This window comes from Oncorhynchus kisutch, unplaced genomic scaffold (assembly GCF_002021735.2).
Source record: "Oncorhynchus kisutch isolate 150728-3 unplaced genomic scaffold, Okis_V2 Okis07a-Okis12b_hom, whole genome shotgun sequence".
Classification (NCBI taxonomy): domain Eukaryota; kingdom Metazoa; phylum Chordata; class Actinopteri; order Salmoniformes; family Salmonidae; genus Oncorhynchus; species Oncorhynchus kisutch.
The window spans coordinates 9,043,397-9,063,163 of NW_022261984.1; the positions used below are offsets into that span (position 1 = coordinate 9,043,397).

At 40.9% G+C, this 19,767-nt stretch overlaps 2 protein-coding genes across 9 annotated transcripts in view; one reads left to right on the plus strand and one right to left on the minus strand.

Moving 5' to 3' along the window:
- Window positions 1-3,671, minus strand: part of rnf38 (ring finger protein 38) — a 54,171-nt gene extending 50,500 nt beyond the window's left edge. For 2 of the 3 annotated variants that reach the window (XM_031814790.1, XM_031814792.1), the window contains exons 1-2: window positions 3,543-3,671; window positions 1,794-2,474 (exon numbers count right to left, since the gene is read on the minus strand). In XM_031814790.1, the coding sequence (XP_031670650.1) occupies window positions 1,794-2,394 (601 nt within the window). In that variant the 5' untranslated portion in view covers window positions 2,395-2,474; window positions 3,543-3,671. Of the gene's footprint in view, window positions 1-1,793; window positions 2,475-3,246; window positions 3,394-3,542 lie in introns of those variants that run through there. The other variant, XM_031814791.1, reaches the window with a different exon arrangement.
- Window positions 3,672-18,401: 14,730 nt separating this feature from the next.
- Window positions 18,402-19,767, plus strand: part of LOC116360202 (cysteine-rich protein 2) — a 3,760-nt gene continuing 2,394 nt past the window's right edge. For 2 of the 6 annotated variants that reach the window (XM_031815111.1, XM_031815112.1), the window contains exon 1: window positions 18,402-18,600. In XM_031815111.1, coding sequence (XP_031670971.1) covers window positions 18,558-18,600 — 43 coding nt within the window. In that variant the 5' untranslated portion in view covers window positions 18,402-18,557. The remainder of the gene's footprint in view (window positions 18,601-19,767) is intronic. The other 4 variants (XM_031815106.1, XM_031815107.1, XM_031815110.1 and 1 more) reach the window with 3 other exon arrangements.

The following is a 19,767-nucleotide window of genomic DNA, read 5'->3' on the forward strand; positions in this document are numbered from 1 at the left end:
CGCCTCTAGCAGGGAGATACAGGGCCTTAGACCGCTGAACCAGGGTCTGTAGTGGCACCTCTAGCAGGGAGATACAGTGCCTTAGACCGCTGAACCAGGGTCTGTAGTGACGCCTCTAGCAGGGAGATGCAGTGCCTTAGACCGTTGTGATACAGCCTAGAATGGAACCAGGGTCTGTAGTGACACCTCTAGCAGGGAGATACAGTGCCATAGACCGCTGAACCAGGGTCTGTCGTGACGCCTCTAGCAGGGAGACACAGTACCTTAGACCGCAGAACCAGGGTCTGTAGAGACACCTCTAGCAGGGAGATACAGGGCCTTAGACCGCTGAACCAGGGTCTGTAGTGGCACCTCTAGCAGGGAGATACAGGACCTTAGACCGCTGTGATACAGCCTGGAATCGAACCAGGGTCTGTAGTGACACCTCTAGCAGGGAGATGCAGTGTCTTCGTCATCCGACGGCCTAGACAGTCATCTAAAGGCCTAGACAGTCATCTAAAGGCCTAGACACAGTCAGACAAACGTGATTATTTACTAGAAGACAGACAACAACTAGACCATCCAATCATTGATGTAGTACAATGACATCACTGGATTCTGCCAATACTTGTGTCCAGTAAGAAACTAGTAAACTGGATTCAGCCAATACTTGTGTCCAGTAAGAAACTAGTAAACTGGATTCAGCCAATACTTGTGTCCAGTAAGAAACTAGTAAACTGGATTCAGCCAATACTTGTGTCCAGTAAGAAACTAGTAAACTGGATTCAGCCAATACTTGTGTCCAGTAAGAAACTAGTAAACTGGATTCAGCCAATACTTGTGTCCAGTAAGAAACTAGTAAACTGGATTCTGCCAATACTTGTGTCCAGTATTGTAGCCTTGTATCGTCTTGTTCATCTGTAATAGCTGCTACAAAAAAATGGAATGACTATTCTGACCTGTTTAACCCACAGCGAGACCAGACAGAAACAGAGCGAGCGCGAGAGAGACACAGAGCTAGAGAGATGAACAGACGGAGAGAGAGACAAACAGAGAGCTAGAGAGATGAACAGGCGGAGAGAGAGACAAACAGAGAGCTAGAGAGATGAACAGGCGGAGAGAGAGACAAACAGAGCGCTAGAGAGATGAACAGGCGGAGAGAGACAAACAGAGCTAGAGAGAGGAACAGGCGGAGAGAGAGGAACAGGCGGAGAGAGAGACAAACACAGAGCTAGAGAGAGGAACAGGCAGAGAGAGAGACAAACACAGAGCTACAGAGAGGAACAGGCGGAGAGAGAGAGACAGAGACTAGAGTTCATCTCAGTGCATCTTGGCAGCATCATGCACAAAGCTAAATGTAGTGTGTGGTGTGTTACAGACTGCTTGTTTCATGTAACTACAATGTAATAAACCACCTAGCTGCAGCTCTGTGGCAGCACATAACAGTGTCTACTTAATTAGAATAGAACTAATGTGCAGTCACACACGCACACATTACCATGCCAACACGATATAGCTGCCTGCCTAGCCCCTCCCCCCCTGCTCTCCCTTTCAGAAGCTGATCCTTAGTGCATTAAACCAGATCGAGTTCTCTGTCTCTCCTCACTGCCCCTCTCTTTCCCTGCCTGGCTATTCTCTGACACACACTGTTGTGTGCCATCACAGAAACACACACATTTCCTCTGTCTCCGGGACACGAGAGGCTACAACAGAGCAGATTCTCTAGCTGGTCGGGTCAAGGATAGTCAACACACAAGACACTAGACAAGAACCCAGAAATGAGAGCACTGCTGAGGAAGGGAGAGAATGCTTACCTGCGGGTGAGATGCGATGTGCTCCAGGCGGTCCCGACTGCCTCTGAGCGCCGGGGGAGACGTTAGATCCCGGTGCTCGTATGCTGTGCTGCTCCGTGTGGTGGCTGTGAGCTCCAAGGTGTGAGCAACCAGAGTTGTGCTGTTGTTGATGATGCTGCTGGCTGTGGTGATGATGGTGGTTAGGTCCGTTTCCCCCGTTAGCATTAATCCCGGGGCCGGTCGCACCATACTGCTGGTAGAATCCAGACCGAGAACGCGATCGAGTCCTGGGCGGCTCCATGGCCATTTGATAGGGGTGGTGATGGAAGAAAGATGAGGCGAGGGGGGAGGACGTGGGAGGGGATTGCGGAGGAGAACCGTTGGAGTTGGAAGAACGAAGCGGCAGAAATCCCCTAGCGCCGCTGGTCTGACTGTAGCTGGCTACTAGTCCTCCCCTGCCCCCCTCGGCGCCCCCGTATTCTGTTCGCTCCTGCGACTCGGCTACTGCCCCCGCAACGTCACATAAATTACCCCCTTTTGGTACAGGCTCCGGGGTGGAGGGCAGTCGGGAGAAAATACAGGGTTCCTGAGTCGTCAGTTGACCCGTGGCTGCGATTGGCATTTCCTTTTGGTGGTTTCCTCGTTTTCTTTTCTGTCGTTCTCTGTATTCCCCGGTTTTCTCACCAGAAAATATCTTTATTTCTAAAAAAATAATAAATAAAAACAACTTTGGAACATACAGCTGATGACGGTTTGGAAAAAGTAACGTTAGCAAACTAATCAGCCTAAAACAACCGGGTTTAAAAGGCTTCTCATTGAAAGCTGTTGTTTATAACTACGTAGCTTTCAAATGTCAAACTATTTTGTGACATAGCTTTGTTTACGCTTTCAGGAAACTCCCCAACTCTGTCTCATGGATCACACAGAAATATAACTGAGCTCGTCCCTTTACACAGAAACGTTTATCCAACTCTCACTTTATAGTTTATTTTTTATTTTTTTTATTGGTAAACTACAGCGGTTCAATGTTTTCTAGGAATAGACTAACTTAGTTTATTCAGCTAGCTAACTGGGTACAGTATACTTCCGTGAAAACCGCCCAGGGCACCGTATCCTGTAACGCCATGGCTAACTAGCATGCTAACTTACAACAACACACGGTTTAGCACCGATACTCGGTTACAACAAACTACCAGTAGTAACAAACTACACAGATCTTTCGTGGCCCTGTCTAACGTTGTGTAAAGTTTTTTTGTGGGGGTTAGTTTTGATAGTTTGAGTGAGTACGTCGTTAACTTATTCAGACAGTTAGCTAGAATAGTTAGCCAACTAATAGCATATTAGCCAACGAACCAACCCTTCCTCCCACAGAGAGAAAACCAAGCTAACTAGTCACCCATGTCTTCAATTCTCTTTAAAAAACGTCCCTGGTTACCAGTATGTTAAACAAAAACAAAATAGCGTATAAACTTACCATGAGTAGCTCATGTCAGCTAGTTAAATTTAAAGCTAGTACTGAATTTAAATCAATTTAGTTAGTTCCCGTCAGTCCCAACGGAGAGAAAGCGTTTTCCAACCGGAGAAGCCCGGTCACGGCCAGAAGGAATAGAGCTTGACTGAATGAAAAGTGTCGAATCTCAAATATCAAATAATTTTAAAAAAACCCACACAAAATAGATTTAATTCGAGCTAAAAGTGGGATTTACACCTCTTCGTTCGGCGTTGAGAAAACACCCGTTTGTTCCCAAGATAGTTTTCTTAGTCACTTACCTTTAAATACACGCTACGGTCTCTACTGTATTCCCGAACTGCGACCAGTCGGTAATATTTTTGATCCGTGTGTTTATGGACGGTGGCGTGTATTCGCTCGATTTCAACGTAAAATGTGACGAACCGTCAAAAGCAGAAGTCGGATTTCACCCAGGCCGGACTAATCAATAGCAGAAAAAAAACGTTATTATTTTCGATATTTAAACCCCCGAAAATCATCTGGGTACCGTGGGTCGTCAATGGATTTCTATTGCAATTATTTTGGGGGGGATTACAGTGAAGGGAATCGTTTCAATAAAAAAAAAATCCTAAAACTTTCTCAAGGCTAAATTGTGTGTTTGAGTCCGATCGTTGCTCGATTGGTTTTGCCTGGTAAAATCAAACGAAATCTTCCTTGCACTAGCAAGACTATAAATAAAATTTAAATGATTTATTTACATGTAGCCTGCTAGCTATTGCAGCTGCTTAACCGGTATTTTTTTTTATAACATGTTATGCCTGTTTATAAAAGTTGACTTTTTTGTTGTTGTTGAAAATACAGGAACTATTGGCGAAACAAACAATAGCGCTGTTAAGGATTTGATAATTAAAAACTACATGACCAAAAGTATGTGGACACCTGCTCGTCGAACATCTCATTCCAAAATCATGGGTATTAATATAACATCCTCCAGTCCTCTGGGAAGGCTTTCCACTAGATGTTGGAACATTGCTGCTATAACAGCCTCCAGTCCTCTGGGAAGGCTTTCCACTAGATGTTGGAACATTGCTGCTATAACAGCCTCCACTCTTCTGGGAAGGCTTTCCACTAGATGTTGGAACATTGCTGCTATAACAGCCTCCAGTCCTCTGGGAAGGCTTTCCACTAGATGTTGGAACATTGCTGCTATAACAGCCTCCAGTCTTCTGGGAAGGCTTTCCACTAGATGATGGAACATTGCTGCTATAACAGCCTCCACTCTTCTGGGAAGGCTTTCCACTAGATGTTGGAACATTGCTGCTATAACAGCCTCCACTCTTCTGGGAAGGCTTTCCACTAGATGTTGGAACATTGCTGCTACAACAGCCTCCAGTCCTCTGGGAAGGCTTTCCACTAGATGTTGGAACATTGCTGCTATAACAGCCTCCACTCTTCTGGGAAGGCTTTCCACTAGATGTTGGAACATTGCTGCTATAACAGCCTCCAGTCTTCTGGGAAGGCTTTCCACTAGATGTTGGAACATTGCTGCTATAACAGCCTCCAGTCTTCTGGGAAGGCTTTCCACTAGATGTTGGAACATTGCTGCTATAACAGCCTCCAGTCCTCTGGGAAGGCTTTCCACTAGATGTTGGAACATTGCTGCTATAACAGCCTCCACTCTTCTGGGAAGGCTTTCCACTAGATGTTGGAACATTGCTGCTATAACAGCCTCCAGTCTTCTGGGAAGGCTTTCCACTAGATGTTGGAACATTGCTGCTATAACAGCCTCCAGTCCTCTGGGAAGGCTTTCCACTAGATGTTGGAACATTGCTGCTATAACAGCCTCCAGTCTTCTGGGAAGGCTTTCCACTAGATGTTGGAACATTGCTGCTATAACAGCCTCCAGTCCTCTGGGAAGGCTTTCCACTAGATGTTGGAACATTGCTGCTATAACAGCCTCCAGTCTTCTGGGAAGGCTTTCCACTAGATGTTGGAACATTGCTGCTATAACAGCCTCCAGTCTTCTGGGAAGGCTTTCCACTAGATGTTGGAACATTGCTGCTATAACAGCCTCCAGTCTTCTGGGAAGGTTTTCCACTAGATGATGGAACATTGCTGCTATAACAGCCTCCACTCTTCTGGGAAGGCTTTCCACTAGATGTTGGAACATTGCTGCTATAACAGCCTCCAGTCTTCTGGGAAGGCTTTCCACTAGATGTTGGAACATTGCTGCTATAACAGCCTCCAGTCTTCTGGGAAGGCTTTCCACTAGATGTTGGAACATTGCTGCTATAACAGCCTCCACTCTTCTGGGAAGGCTTTCCACTAGATGTTGGAACATTGCTGCTATAACAGCCTCCAGTCCTCTGGGAAGGCTTTCCACTAGATGTTGGAACATTGCTGCTATAACAGCCTCCACTCTTCTGGGAAGGCTTTCCACTAGATGATGGAACATTGCTGCTATAACAGCCTCCACTCTTCTGGGAAGGCTTTCCACTAGATGTTGGAACATTGCTGTGGGGACTTGCTTCCATTCAGTCACAAGAGCATTAGCAAGGTCGGGCTCTGATGTTGGGCGATTAGGCCTGGCTTGCATTCGGTGTTCCAATTAATCCCAAAGGTGTTTGATGGGTTTGAGCTCAGGACTCTGTGCAGGCCTGTCAAGTTCTTCCACGCCGATCTCGACAAACCATTTCTGTATGGACCTCGCTTTGTGTACAGGGGCGTTGTCATGCTGAAACAGGAAAGGGCCTTCCCCAAACTGTTGCCACAAAGTTGGAAGCACAGAATCTTCTAGAATGTCATTGTATGCTGTAGCATTAAGATTTCCCTTCCCTGGAACTAAGGGGCCTGAACCATGAAAAACAGCTCCAGACCATTATTCCTACACCACCAAACTTTACAGTTGGCACTCTGCATGCAACTACTATTTCATTTAGTGGTGAAGCGTGATCCATCACTCCAGAGAATGCATTTCCACTGCTCCAGAGTCCATTGGCGGCAAGCTGTACACCACTCCAGCCGACGCTTGGCATTGCGCATGGTGATCTTAGGCTTGTGTGCTGCTCAGCCATGGAAAACCATTTCATGACGCTCCCGATGGACAGTTCTTGTGCTGACGTTGCTTCCAGAGGCGGTTTGGAACTCGTTAGTGAGTGTTACAACCGAGGACAGATGATTTTTACACGCTGCACGCTTCAGCACTCGCCAGTCCCATTCTGTGAGCTTGTGTGGCCTACCATTTCCCACTGAGCCGTTGTTGCTCCTAGACATTTCTACTTTACAATAACATCACTTACAGTTGACCGGGGCAGCTCTAGCAGGGCAGCTCTATCAGGGCAGCTCTATCAGGGCAGCTCTATCAGGGCAGCTCTACCAGGGCAGCTCTAGCAGGGCAGCTCTAGCAGGGCAGCTCTAACAGGGCAGCTGTTAGGAAAGGTGGCATGCTATAACGGTGCCACGTTGAAAGTCGCTGAGCTCTTCATAAATATTTTCTCTTTCTTGAACTGCTTGTAAGTAAGCATTTCACTGTAAGGTCTTGTTGTATTCGGCGCCTGTGACTAATAAAGTTTCATTTGATTTGAATTGATTGATTGTATTATTCATTACTTATACAGAAATGTAAACATTTCAATAAAGACTTTTCAGGACAGCAGTAATTATACTCACATTACACAGCAGAAAAACATCAGCAGATTATGTTTGGGTGAAATTATCACCAACTACACCCTTTTTCTTCATGAGAGGCAGGCTGCCTCTTAAATGGCACCCTATTACAATGGGCAATATACTGTAGCAATATACCCTATTACAATGGGCAATATACTGTAGCAATATACCCTATTACAATGGGCAATATACTGTAGCAATACATCCTATTAAAATGGGCAATACACCCTATTACAATGGGCAATATACTGTAGAAATACATCCTATTATAATGGGCAATATACTGTAGCAATATACCCTATTACAATGGGCAACATACTCTAGCGATATACCCTATTATAATGGGCAACATACTCTAGCGATATACCCTATTATAATGGGCAACATACTCTAGCGATATACCCTATTATAATGGGCAACATACTCTAGCGATATACCCTATTATAATGGGCAACATACTCTAGCGATATACCCTATTATAATGGGCAACATACTCTAGCGATATACCCTATTATAATGGACAACATACTCTAGCGATATACCCTATTATAATGGACAACATACTCTAGCGATATACCCTATTATAATGGGCAATATACTCTAGCGATATACTCTATTATAATGGGCAACATACCATAGCAATACACAGTAATATAGTGGGTAATATAGCCTACATCAATGTACAGTAGCAATACACAGTAATGTAGTGTGTGATATAGCCTACATCAATATACAGTAATATAGTGGATATTGTACAATGGTCTAATCCTGAATGCTGATTGGTTAAAACCGCAATCAAGCCAGTGTCTATTCCACAAGTTCCAATGGCAAAATCTATGACGTTGAAATACCTATTTACTCTGTTCCATCTGACTACGCAGTCCATTGTCTCTTCAGCCCAGCCAAGCAATTTATAAACTTGATCTCCACTGTAAAAAGCATCTAAACATTATCTCACATTTCTTTCAGACTAACATTTAGTTTTCAACATTGGAGATTTGTATAAACCTTGCTGTCTGTCTCTCCGACATTTTCAACATCGTGTCAATATTCAAATGATATCTCCAACTGTCCCATAGTAATGAACGTGATCCAGAACAAAAAGACTGGATGACTGGGTCGCGACTCTGGCAAACGAACCGATATAACAAACGACCAGCCGGCTTGGGGAGCAACCCTATATTTTAGTCGGGAATATATCTTGTGGAAGGGTGAAATAGTATCAATAAAATCATCAAAATGACATTTTTAATGACAATATGTCAATCATTAATTGAATATGTTGTTAACCCGATGTATAAAAGTGATAATGCCCTCGAAGCCGGTGATTGGCCAGGTTTCCCTTGACTTCCCCTCCTCGAAGCCGGTGATTGGCCAGGTTTCCCTTGACTTCCCCTCCTCGAAGCCGGTGATTGGCCAGGTTTCCCTTGACTTCCCCTCCTCGAAGCCGGTGATTGGCCAGGTTTCCCTTGACTTCCCCTCCTCGAAGCCGATGATTGGCCAGGTTTCCCTTGACTTCCCCTCCTCGGAGCCGGTGATTGGCCAGGTTTCACTTGACTTCCCCTCCTCGAAGCCGGTGATTGGCCAGGTTTCCCTTGACTTCCCCTCCTCGAAGCCGGTGATTGGCCAGGTTTCCCTTGACTTCCCCTCCTCGAAGCCGATGATTGGCCAGGTTTCCCTTGACTTCCCCTCCTCGAAGCCGATGATTGGCCAGGTTTCCCTTGACTTCCCCTCCTCGAAGCCGATGATTGGCCAGGTTTCCCTTGACGTCCCCTCCTCGAAGCCGGTGATTGGCCAGGTTTCCCTTGACTTCCCCTCCTCGAAGCCGGTGATTGGCCAGGTTTCCCTTGACTTCCCTCCTCGAAGCCGGTGATTGGCCAGGTTTCCCTTGACTTCCCCTCCTCGAAGCCGGTGATTGGCCAGGTTTCCCTTGACTTCCCCTCCTCGAAGCCGGTGATTGGCCAGGTTACCCTTGACATCCCCTCCTCGAAGCCGGTGATTGGCCAGGTTTCCCTTGACTTCCCCTCCTCGAAGCCGGTGATTGGCCAGGTTTCCCTTGACTTCCCCTCCTCGAAGCCGGTGATTGGCCAGGTTTCCCTTGACTTCCCCTCCTCGAAGCCGGTGATTGGCCAGGTTTCCCTTGACGTCCCCTCCTCGAAGCAGGTGATTGGCCAGGTTTCCCTTGACTTCCCCTCCTCGAAGCCGGTGATTGGCCAGGTTTCCCTTGACTTCCCCTCCTCGAAGCCGGTGATTGGCCAGGTTTCCCTTGACTTCCCCTCCTCAAAGCCGGTGATTGGAGGACATATTGACCAGCTTTCCTGGCCCTTGACTTCCCCTCTGGCCTAACAACACCAGTAGCAATATAGCTTACAAACAACGGTGTCTTAGGCATTATCACTTAAATATAGCCTACATCAATATACTGTAGTATAGTAGGTAATATAGCCTACATCAATGTACTGTAGTAATGTACAGTGATATAGTGGGTAATATAGCCTACATCAATATACTGTAGTATAGTGGGTAATATAGCCTACATCAATATACTGTAGTAATGTACAGTGATATAGTGGGTAATATAGCCTACATCAATATACTGTAATATAGTGGGTAATATAGCCTACATCAATATACTGTAATATAGTGGGTAATATACCCTACATCAATATACTGTAATATAGTGGGTAATATAGCCTACATCAATATACTGTAATATAGTGGGTAATATAGCCTACATCAATATACTGTAGTATAGTGGGTAATATAGCCTACATCAATATACTGTAGTAATGTACAGTGATATAGTGGGTAATATAGCCTACATCAATATACTGTAGTATAGTGGGTAATATAGCCTACATCAATATACTGTAGTAATGTACAGTGATATAGTGGGTAATATATCCTACATCAATATACTGTAGTATAGTGGTTAATATAGCCTACATAAATATACTGTAGATATGTACAGTAATATAGTGGGTAATATAGCCTACATCAATATACTGTAGATATGTACAGTAATATAGTGGTTAATATAGCCTACATCAATATACTGTAGATATGTACCGTAATATAGTGGGTAATATAGCCTACATCAATATACTCTAGTAATACAGATTAATATAGTGGGTAATATAGCCTACATCAATATACTGTAGTAATACAGATTAATATAGTGGGTAATATAGCCTACATCAATATACTGTAATATAGCCTACATCAATATACTGTAATATAGTGGGTAATATAGCCTACATCAATATACTGTAGTATAGTGGGTAATATAGCCTACATCAATATACTGTAATATAGTGGGTAATATAGCCTACATCAATATACTGTAATATAGTGGGTAATATAGCCTACATCAATATACTGTAGTATAGTGGGTAATATATCCTACATCAATATACTGTAGATATGTACAGTAATATAGTGGTTAATATAGCCTACATCAATATACTGTAGATATGTACAGTAATATAGTGGTTAATATAGCCTACATCAATATACTGTAGATATGTACCGTAATACAGTGGGTAATATAGCCTACATCAATATACTGTAGTATAGTGGGTAATATATCCTACATCAATATACTGTAATATAGTGGGTAATATATCCTACATCAATATACTGTAATATAGTGGGTAATATATCCTACATCAATATACTGTAGTATAGTGGTTAATATATCCTACATCAATATACTGTAGTATAGTGGGTAATATATCCTACATCAATATACTGTAGTATAGTGGTTAATATAGCCTACATCAATATACTGTAGATATGTACCGTAATATAGTGGGTAATATAGCCTACAGCAATATACTGTAATATAGTGGGTAATATAGCCTACAGCAATATACTGTAATATAGTGGTTAATATAGCCTATATGAATATACTGTAGTATTGTACCGTAATATAGTGGGTAATATAGCCTACATCAATATACTGTAATAATGTACAGTGATATAGTGGTTAATATAGCCTACATCAATATACTGTAATATAGTGGGTAATATATCCTACATCAATATACTGTAATATAGTGGGTAATATAGTGGGTAATATAGTGGGTAATATAGTGGGTAATATAGTGGGTAATATAGTGGGTAATATAGCCTACATCAACACTCTGTAATATAGTGGGTAATATAGTGGGTAATATAGTGGGTAATATAGTGGGTAATATATCCTACATCAATATACTGTAATATAGTGGGTAATATATCCTACATCAATATACTGTAATATAGTGGGTAATATATCCTACATCAATATACTGTAATATAGTGGGTAATATATCCTACATCAATATACTGTAATATAGTGGGTAATATAGCCTACATCAATATACTGTAGTATAGTGGGTAATATATCCTACATCAATATACTGTAATATAGTGGGTAATATATCCTACATCAATATACTGTAATATAGTGGGTAATATATCCTACATCAATATACTGTAATATAGTGGGTAATATATCCTACATCAATATACTGTAATATAGTGGGTAATATATCCTACATCAATATACTGTAGTATAGTGGGTAATATATCCTACATCAATATACTGTAGTATAGTGGGTAATATAGTGGGTAATATAGCCTACATCAATATACTGTAGTATAGTGGGTAATATATCCTACATCAATATACTGTAATATAGTGGGTAATATATCCTACATCAATATACTGTAATATAGTGGGTAATATATCCTACATCAATATACTGTAATATAGTGGGTAATATATCCTACATCAATATACTGTAATGTAGTGGGTAATATATCCTACATCAATATACTGTAGTATAGTGGGTAATATATCCTACATCAATATACTGTAATATAGTGGGTAATATATCCTACATCAATATACTGTAATATAGTGGGTAATATATCCTACATCAATATACTGTAGTATAGTGGGTAATATATCCTACATCAATATACTGTAATATAGTGGGTAATATATCCTACATCAATATACTGTAATATAGTGGGTAATATATCCTACATCAATATACTGTAATATAGTGGGTAATATAGCCTACATCAATATACTGTAATATAGTGGGTAATATACCCTACATCAATATACTGTAGTAATGTACAGTGATATAGTGGGTAATATAGCCTACATCAATATACTGTAATATAGTGGGTAATATAGCCTACATCAATATACTGTAATATAGTGGGTAATATACCCTACATCAATATACTGTAATATAGTGGGTAATATAGCCTACATCAATATACTGTAATATAGTGGGTAATATAGCCTACATCAATATACTGTAGTATAGTGGGTAATATAGCCTACATCAATATACTGTAGTAATGTACAGTGATATAGTGGGTAATATAGCCTACATCAATATACTGTAGTATAGTGGCTAATATAGCCTACATCAATATACTGTAGTAATGTACAGTGATATAGTGGGTAATATATCCTACATCAATATACTGTAGTATAGTGGTTAATATAGCCTACATAAATATACTGTAGATATGTACAGTAATATAGTGGGTAATATAGCCTACATCAATATACTGTAGATATGTACAGTAATATAGTGGTTAATATAGCCTACATCAATATACTGTAGATATGTACCGTAATATAGTGGGTAATATAGCCTACATCAATATACTGTAGTAATACAGATTAATATAGTGGGTAATATAGCCTACATCAATATACTGTAGTAATACAGATTAATATAGTGGGTAATATAGCCTACATCAATATACTGTAATATAGTGGGTAATATAGCCTACATCAATATACTGTAGTATAGTGGGTAATATAGCCTACATCAATATACTGTAATATAGTGGGTAATATAGCCTACATCAATATACTGTAATATAGTGGGTAATATAGCCTACATCAATATACTGTAGTATAGTGGGTAATATATCCTACATCAATATACTGTAGATATGTACAGTAATATAGTGGTTAATATAGCCTACATCAATATACTGTAGATATGTACAGTAATATAGTGGTTAATATAGCCTACATCAATATACTGTAGATATGTACCGTAATACAGTGGGTAATATAGCCTACATCAATATACTGTAGTATAGTGGGTAATATATCCTACATCAATATACTGTAATATAGTGGGTAATATATCCTACATCAATATACTGTAATATAGTGGGTAATATATCCTACATCAATATACTGTAGTATAGTGGTTAATATATCCTACATCAATATACTGTAGTATAGTGGGTAATATATCCTACATCAATATACTGTAGTATAGTGGTTAATATAGCCTACATCAATATACTGTAGATATGTACCGTAATATAGTGGGTAATATAGCCTACAGCAATATACTGTAATATAGTGGGTAATATAGCCTACAGCAATATACTGTAATATAGTGGTTAATATAGCCTATATGAATATACTGTAGTATTGTACCGTAATATAGTGGGTAATATAGCCTACATCAATATACTGTAATAATGTACAGTGATATAGTGGTTAATATAGCCTACATCAATATACTGTAATATAGTGGGTAATATATCCTACATCAATATACTGTAATATAGTGGGTAATATAGTGGGTAATATAGTGGGTAATATAGTGGGTAATATAGTGGGTAATATAGCCTACATCAACACTCTGTAATATAGTGGGTAATATAGTGGGTAATATAGTGGGTAATATAGTGGGTAATATATCCTACATCAATATACTGTAATATAGTGGGTAATATATCCTACATCAATATACTGTAATATAGTGGGTAATATATCCTACATCAATATACTGTAATATAGTGGGTAATATATCCTACATCAATATACTGTAATATAGTGGGTAATATAGCCTACATCAATATACTGTAGTATAGTGGGTAATATATCCTACATCAATATACTGTAATATAGTGGGTAATATATCCTACATCAATATACTGTAATATAGTGGGTAATATATCCTACATCAATATACTGTAATATAGTGGGTAATATATCCTACATCAATATACTGTAATATAGTGGTTAATATATCCTACATCAATATACTGTAGTATAGTGAGTAATATATCCTACATCAATATACTGTAGTATAGTGGGTAATATAGTGGGTAATATAGCCTACATCAATATACTGTAGTATAGTGGGTAATATATCCTACATCAATATACTGTAATATAGTGGGTAATATATCCTACATCAATATACTGTAATATAGTGGGTAATATATCCTACATCAATATACTGTAATATAGTGGGTAATATATCCTACATCAATATACTGTAATATAGTGGGTAATATATCCTACATCAATATACTGTAGTATAGTGGGTAATATATCCTACATCAATATACTGTAATATAGTGGGTAATATATCCTACATCAATATACTGTAATATAGTGGGTAATATATCCTACATCAATATACTGTAGTATAGTGGGTAATATATCCTACATCAATATACTGTAATATAGTGGGTAATATATCCTACATCAATATACTGTAATATAGTGGGTAATATATCCTACATCAATATACTGTAATATAGTGGGTAATATATCCTACATCAATATACTGTAGTATAGTGGGTAATATAGTGGGTAATATAGTGGGTAATATATCCTACATCAATATACTGTAGTATAGTGGGTAATAGAGCCTACATCAACACTCTGTAATATAGTGGGTAATATATCCTACATCAATATACTGTAGTATAGTGGGTAATATAGTGGGTAATATAGCCTACATCAATATACTGTAGTAATACAGATTAATATAGTGGGTAATATAGTGGGTAATATAGTGGGTAATATATCCTACATCAATATACTGTAATATAGTGGGTAATATATCCTACATCAATATACTGTAATATAGTGGGTAATATATCCTACATCAATATACTGTAATATAGTGGGTAATATATCCTACATCAATATACTGTAATATAGTGGGTAATATAGTGGGTAATATAGTGGGTAATATAGTGGGTAATATAGTGGGTAATATAGTGGGTAATATATCCTACATCAATATACTGTAATATAGTGGGTAATATAGTGGGTAATATAGTGGGTAATATAGTGGGTAATATATCCTACATCAATATACCGTGTAGACTATGTACTATGTAAACATTTATTGTTCTGATTTGTTCAGGAATACATTCCATTAAATATTTAAAAATTCCTAGGAGAATTCCTTGAATTTTCCCTCACACTGCGAGACTCCCCATCACACCCCTGCTTACCCCCTGATCATACGCATATTGGGAGTGTGTATATGTGTGTGTGTGTGTGTGTGTGTGTGTGTGTGTGTGTGTGTGTGTGTACTGTGTGTGTGCGTGTGTGTGTGTGTGTGTGTACTGTGTGTGTGTGTGTGTGCCTGTGTGTGTGTGTGTGTGTGTGTCAGGATGGGTTGTGTGAAACGTCTCACCTCCCAAACCTTGTTCCCCTTTGTTTTTGTTCTCTCATTTCACATACATCCCCCTCTCACACACACACACACACACACACACACACACACACACACACACACACACACACACACACACACACACACACACACACACACACACACACACACACACACACACACACACACACACACACACACAGGCACACACACACAGGCACACACACACACACCCACACACACACACACACACACACACACACACACACACACACACACACACACACACACACACACACACACACACACACAGGCACACACACGCACACACACAGGCACACACACACACACACACAACCACACACAAAACACAGAAACACACACACAGTAATGTGCTGTGGCAACCTGCGTCCGTAGACAGGCGTGAAGGATCAAGTCTTCACCCAGTGTACTACTGATATTCATAAGATGAGTCTGCAGAGGAGAGGGGGAGAGAGGAGAGGGAAAAGGAAAGAGAGAGATGTGGGAGAGATAGGAGGGGAGAGAGAAAGGGGGAGAAAGAGAGAAATGGGGGGAGAGAGAGATTGGGGACGAGAGGAGGGGAGAGAGAGGAAGAGGAGACAGGAGAGAGAGAAAGGAGGGGGACTAGAGGAAGAGGAGACAGGGGAGAGAGAAAGGGGAGAGAGAGGAGGGGGACTAGAGGAAGAGGAGACAGGAGAAAGAGAGGAGGGGGACTAGAGGAAGAGGAGACAGGAGAGAGACAAAGGAGGGGAGAGAGGAGGGGGACTAGAGGAAGAGGAGACAGGAGAGAGAGAAAGGAGGGGAGAGAGGAGGGGGACTAGAGGAAGAGGAGACAGGAGAGAGAGAAAGGAAGAGAGAGAGGAGGGTGGACTAGAGGAAGAGGAGACAGGGGAGAGAGAACGCGTGGGCAGAGGGAACAGAGACACCAGTGAGAGGGGTGTGATGGGGAGTCTCGTGGGTATTTGGGGTGGAGGGTGGAGGGGCAAGGGAAATTGGTAAGTGGGTTAGAGGTAGAGGACTAGAATGATAGGGGGTTGGGGGTGGAGTGTCATAGGGCTCTGGGGGGATGGGAATAGGGATGGATGTGGTGGGGGGAGGGGAAGGGGAAGGGGGCAGAGGGAGGGAGATGGAGAAGAGGGGTTCTGTTGATGTCCTCTACCATTGGCTTGTTCAAACGGTGGGGGAGGGGCAGACACTACCATGTCCACACCAGCTGTAGCGAGAGGGAGAGGAGAGAAACAAAGAGAGGATAGAGAAAAGAGAGATAGATATGAGAGGAGGTGAGGAGAGGAAAGAGAGGAGAGAGGAGAAGAAAGAGAGAGAGGGGAGAGGAGAAGAAAGAGAGAGAGGAGAGAGAAGAGAGGAGAGGAAACAGAGAGAGGAGAGAAAAGAGAGAGGGGAGAGAGGAGAAGAGAGAGAGAGAGGGGAGAGAGGAGAAGAGAGGAGAGGAAAGAGAGAGAGGGGAGAGAGGAGAAGAAAGAGAGAGGAGAGAGAGAGAAGAGAGGAGAGGAAACAGAGAGAGGAGAGAGGAGAAGAAAGAGAGAGGGGAGAGAGGAGAGGAGAGGAAACAGAGAGAGGAGAGAGGAGAAGAGAGAGACAACCAAGAATTCACAAAATTGGTCAAACACCAAATTGAGACTTTGCACGCAGAATGTTGCAAAAATATCCTCTGTGTACAACGTAAAACACCAAATAATGCATGCAGAGCAGAATTAGGCCGATACCCACTAATTATCAAAATCCAGAAAAGAGAAGTTAAATTCTACAACCACCTAAAAGGAAGCGATTCCCAAACCTTCCATAACAAAGCCATCACCTACAGAGAGATGAACCTGGAGAAGAGTCCCCTAAGCAAGCTGGTCCTGGGGCTCTGTTCACAAACACAAACGGACCCCACAGAGCCCCAGGACAGCAGCACAATTAGACCCAACCAAATCATGAGAAAACAAAAATAAATTTACTTGACACATCACAAAGAATTAACAAAAAAACAGAGCAAACTAGAATGCTATTTGGCCCTTAAACAGAGAGAACACAGTGGCAGAATACCTGACCACTGTGACTGACCCAAAAGGAAGGAAATCTTTGACTATGTAAAGCTTTGACTATGTAAAGTGAGCATCTTTCTAGTTCTATGTTTCATATCTCTAGTTCTATGTATCATATCTTTCTAGTTCTATCTATCATATATTTCTAGTTCTATCTATCATTTCTTTCTAGTTCTATCTATCATATATCTCTAGTTCTATGTATCAAATCTTTCTAGATCTATCTATAGTATGTTTCTAGTTCTATCTATCATATTTTTCTAGTTCTATGTATCATATCTTTCTAGTTCTATGTTTCTTATCTCTAGTTCTATCTATCATATCTTTCTAGTTCTATGTTTCATATCTCTAGTTCTATCTATCATATCTTTCTAGTTCTATGTTTCATATCTCTAGTTCTATCTATCATATCTTTCTAGTTCTATGTTTCATATCTCTAGTTCTATCTATCATATCTTTCTAGTTCTATGTATCACTTCTCTAGTTCTATCTATCATATCTTTCTAGTTCTATGTTTCATATCTCTAGTTCTATCTATCATATCTTTCTAGTTCTATGTTTCATATCTCTAATTCTATCTATCATATCTTTCTAGTTCTATGTTTCATATCTCTAGTTCTATCTATCACATCTTTCTAGTTCTATGTTTCATATCTCTAGTTCTATGTATCATATCTTTCTAGTTCTATGTTTCATATCTCTAGTTCTATCTATCATATCTTTCTAGTTCTATGTTTCATATCTCTAGTTCTATCTATCATATCTTTCTAGTTCTATGTATCACATCTCTAGTTCTATGTTTCATATTTCTAGTTCTATCTATCATATCGTTCTAGTTCTGTGTATATTTAGTTTTACCAGTGACACCAATGTGTTGATCTAGTATTTTATTTTGAAGTGATGTTTCTTTGTCTCGCTGTGACAAGGTTCTCACCACATCCTGGTTCTGTCATCACAACATGCCACATTCACAGAGTTCAACCTATTTCCTGTACATATCTCTGACACACACACACCTTTTCTCTACACACTCTCTCACACACTCATTCTCTCTCTTTCCACACACTTTCTCCATCTCATACTCTCTACGTACACACTTCCTGTCTGCTAAATAACAGTGTCAAGAATATCATCTATCATGGTGGGCTACTGTCCCATCTGTGGGAAACCAGTCTACTTTGGTGAGTGAAGTGTGTGTGTGTGTGTGTGTTTGCAGTGTCATACAGTGGGTCAGAGATACCATAGCATTACGGAATAGTTGCTAGATTGTTAGGGCAGGTTTTTGAGAGGCATCGTTCGATCGCAAATCTTTTCTGAACTCAATCGTTATACCTTTCCTATTGTGTGTGTGTGTGAATGTCTGTGAATGTATGTCTGTGTCTGTGTGTGTGTGTGTGTGTGTGTGTGCCTGTGTGTGCCTGTGTGTGTGTGTGTGTATGTCTGTGTGTGTGTGTGTGCCTGTGTGTGCCTGTGTGTGTCTGTGAATGTATGTCTGTGTCTGTGTGTCTGTGTGTCTGTGTGTCTGTGTGTGTCTGTGTGTGTCTGTCTGTCTGTCTGTCTGTCTGTCTGTCTGTCTGTTCTGTCTGTCTGTGTGTGTGTGTGTGTGTGTGTGTGTGTGTGTGTGTATGTCTGTGTGTGTGTGTGTATATGTGTCTCCATGCTCTGAACAGTCTGTCATGACTCACAGACAACAGGAAGCTTCTCTGAGGAAGCAGACTGTTCTCTAACAGGTTCCAATACTCTAACCTGGCTTCCTTTCCTTCAGAGGCTGGGTTCCAATAGTCTAACCTGGCTTCCTTTCCTTCAGAGGCTGGGCTCCAATAGTCTAACCTGGCTTCCTTTCCTTCAGAGGCTGGGTTCCTATAGTCTAACCTGGCTTCCTTTCCTTCAGAGGCTGGGTTCCAATAGTCTAACCTGGCTTCCTTTCCTTCAGAGGCTGGGTTCCTATAGTCTAACCTGGCTTCCTTTCCTTCAGAGGCTGGGTTCCAATAGTCTAACCTGGCTTCCTTTCCTTCAGAGGTCTACCACACCTGTTGTATTCAGCATTTCACTGTAAGGTCTACTACACCTGTTGTATTCAGCATTTCACTGTAAGGTCTACTACACCTGTTGTATTCAGCATTTCACTGTAAGGTCTACAACACCTGTTGTATTCAGCATTTCACTGTAAGGTCTACTACACCTGTTGTATTCAGCATTTCACTGTAAGGTCTACTACACCTGTTGTATTCAGCATTTCACTGTAAGGTCTACTACACCTGTTGTATTCAGCATTTCACTGTAAGGTCTACAACACCTGTTGTATTCAGCATTTCACTGTAAGGTCTACTACACCTGTTGTATTCAGC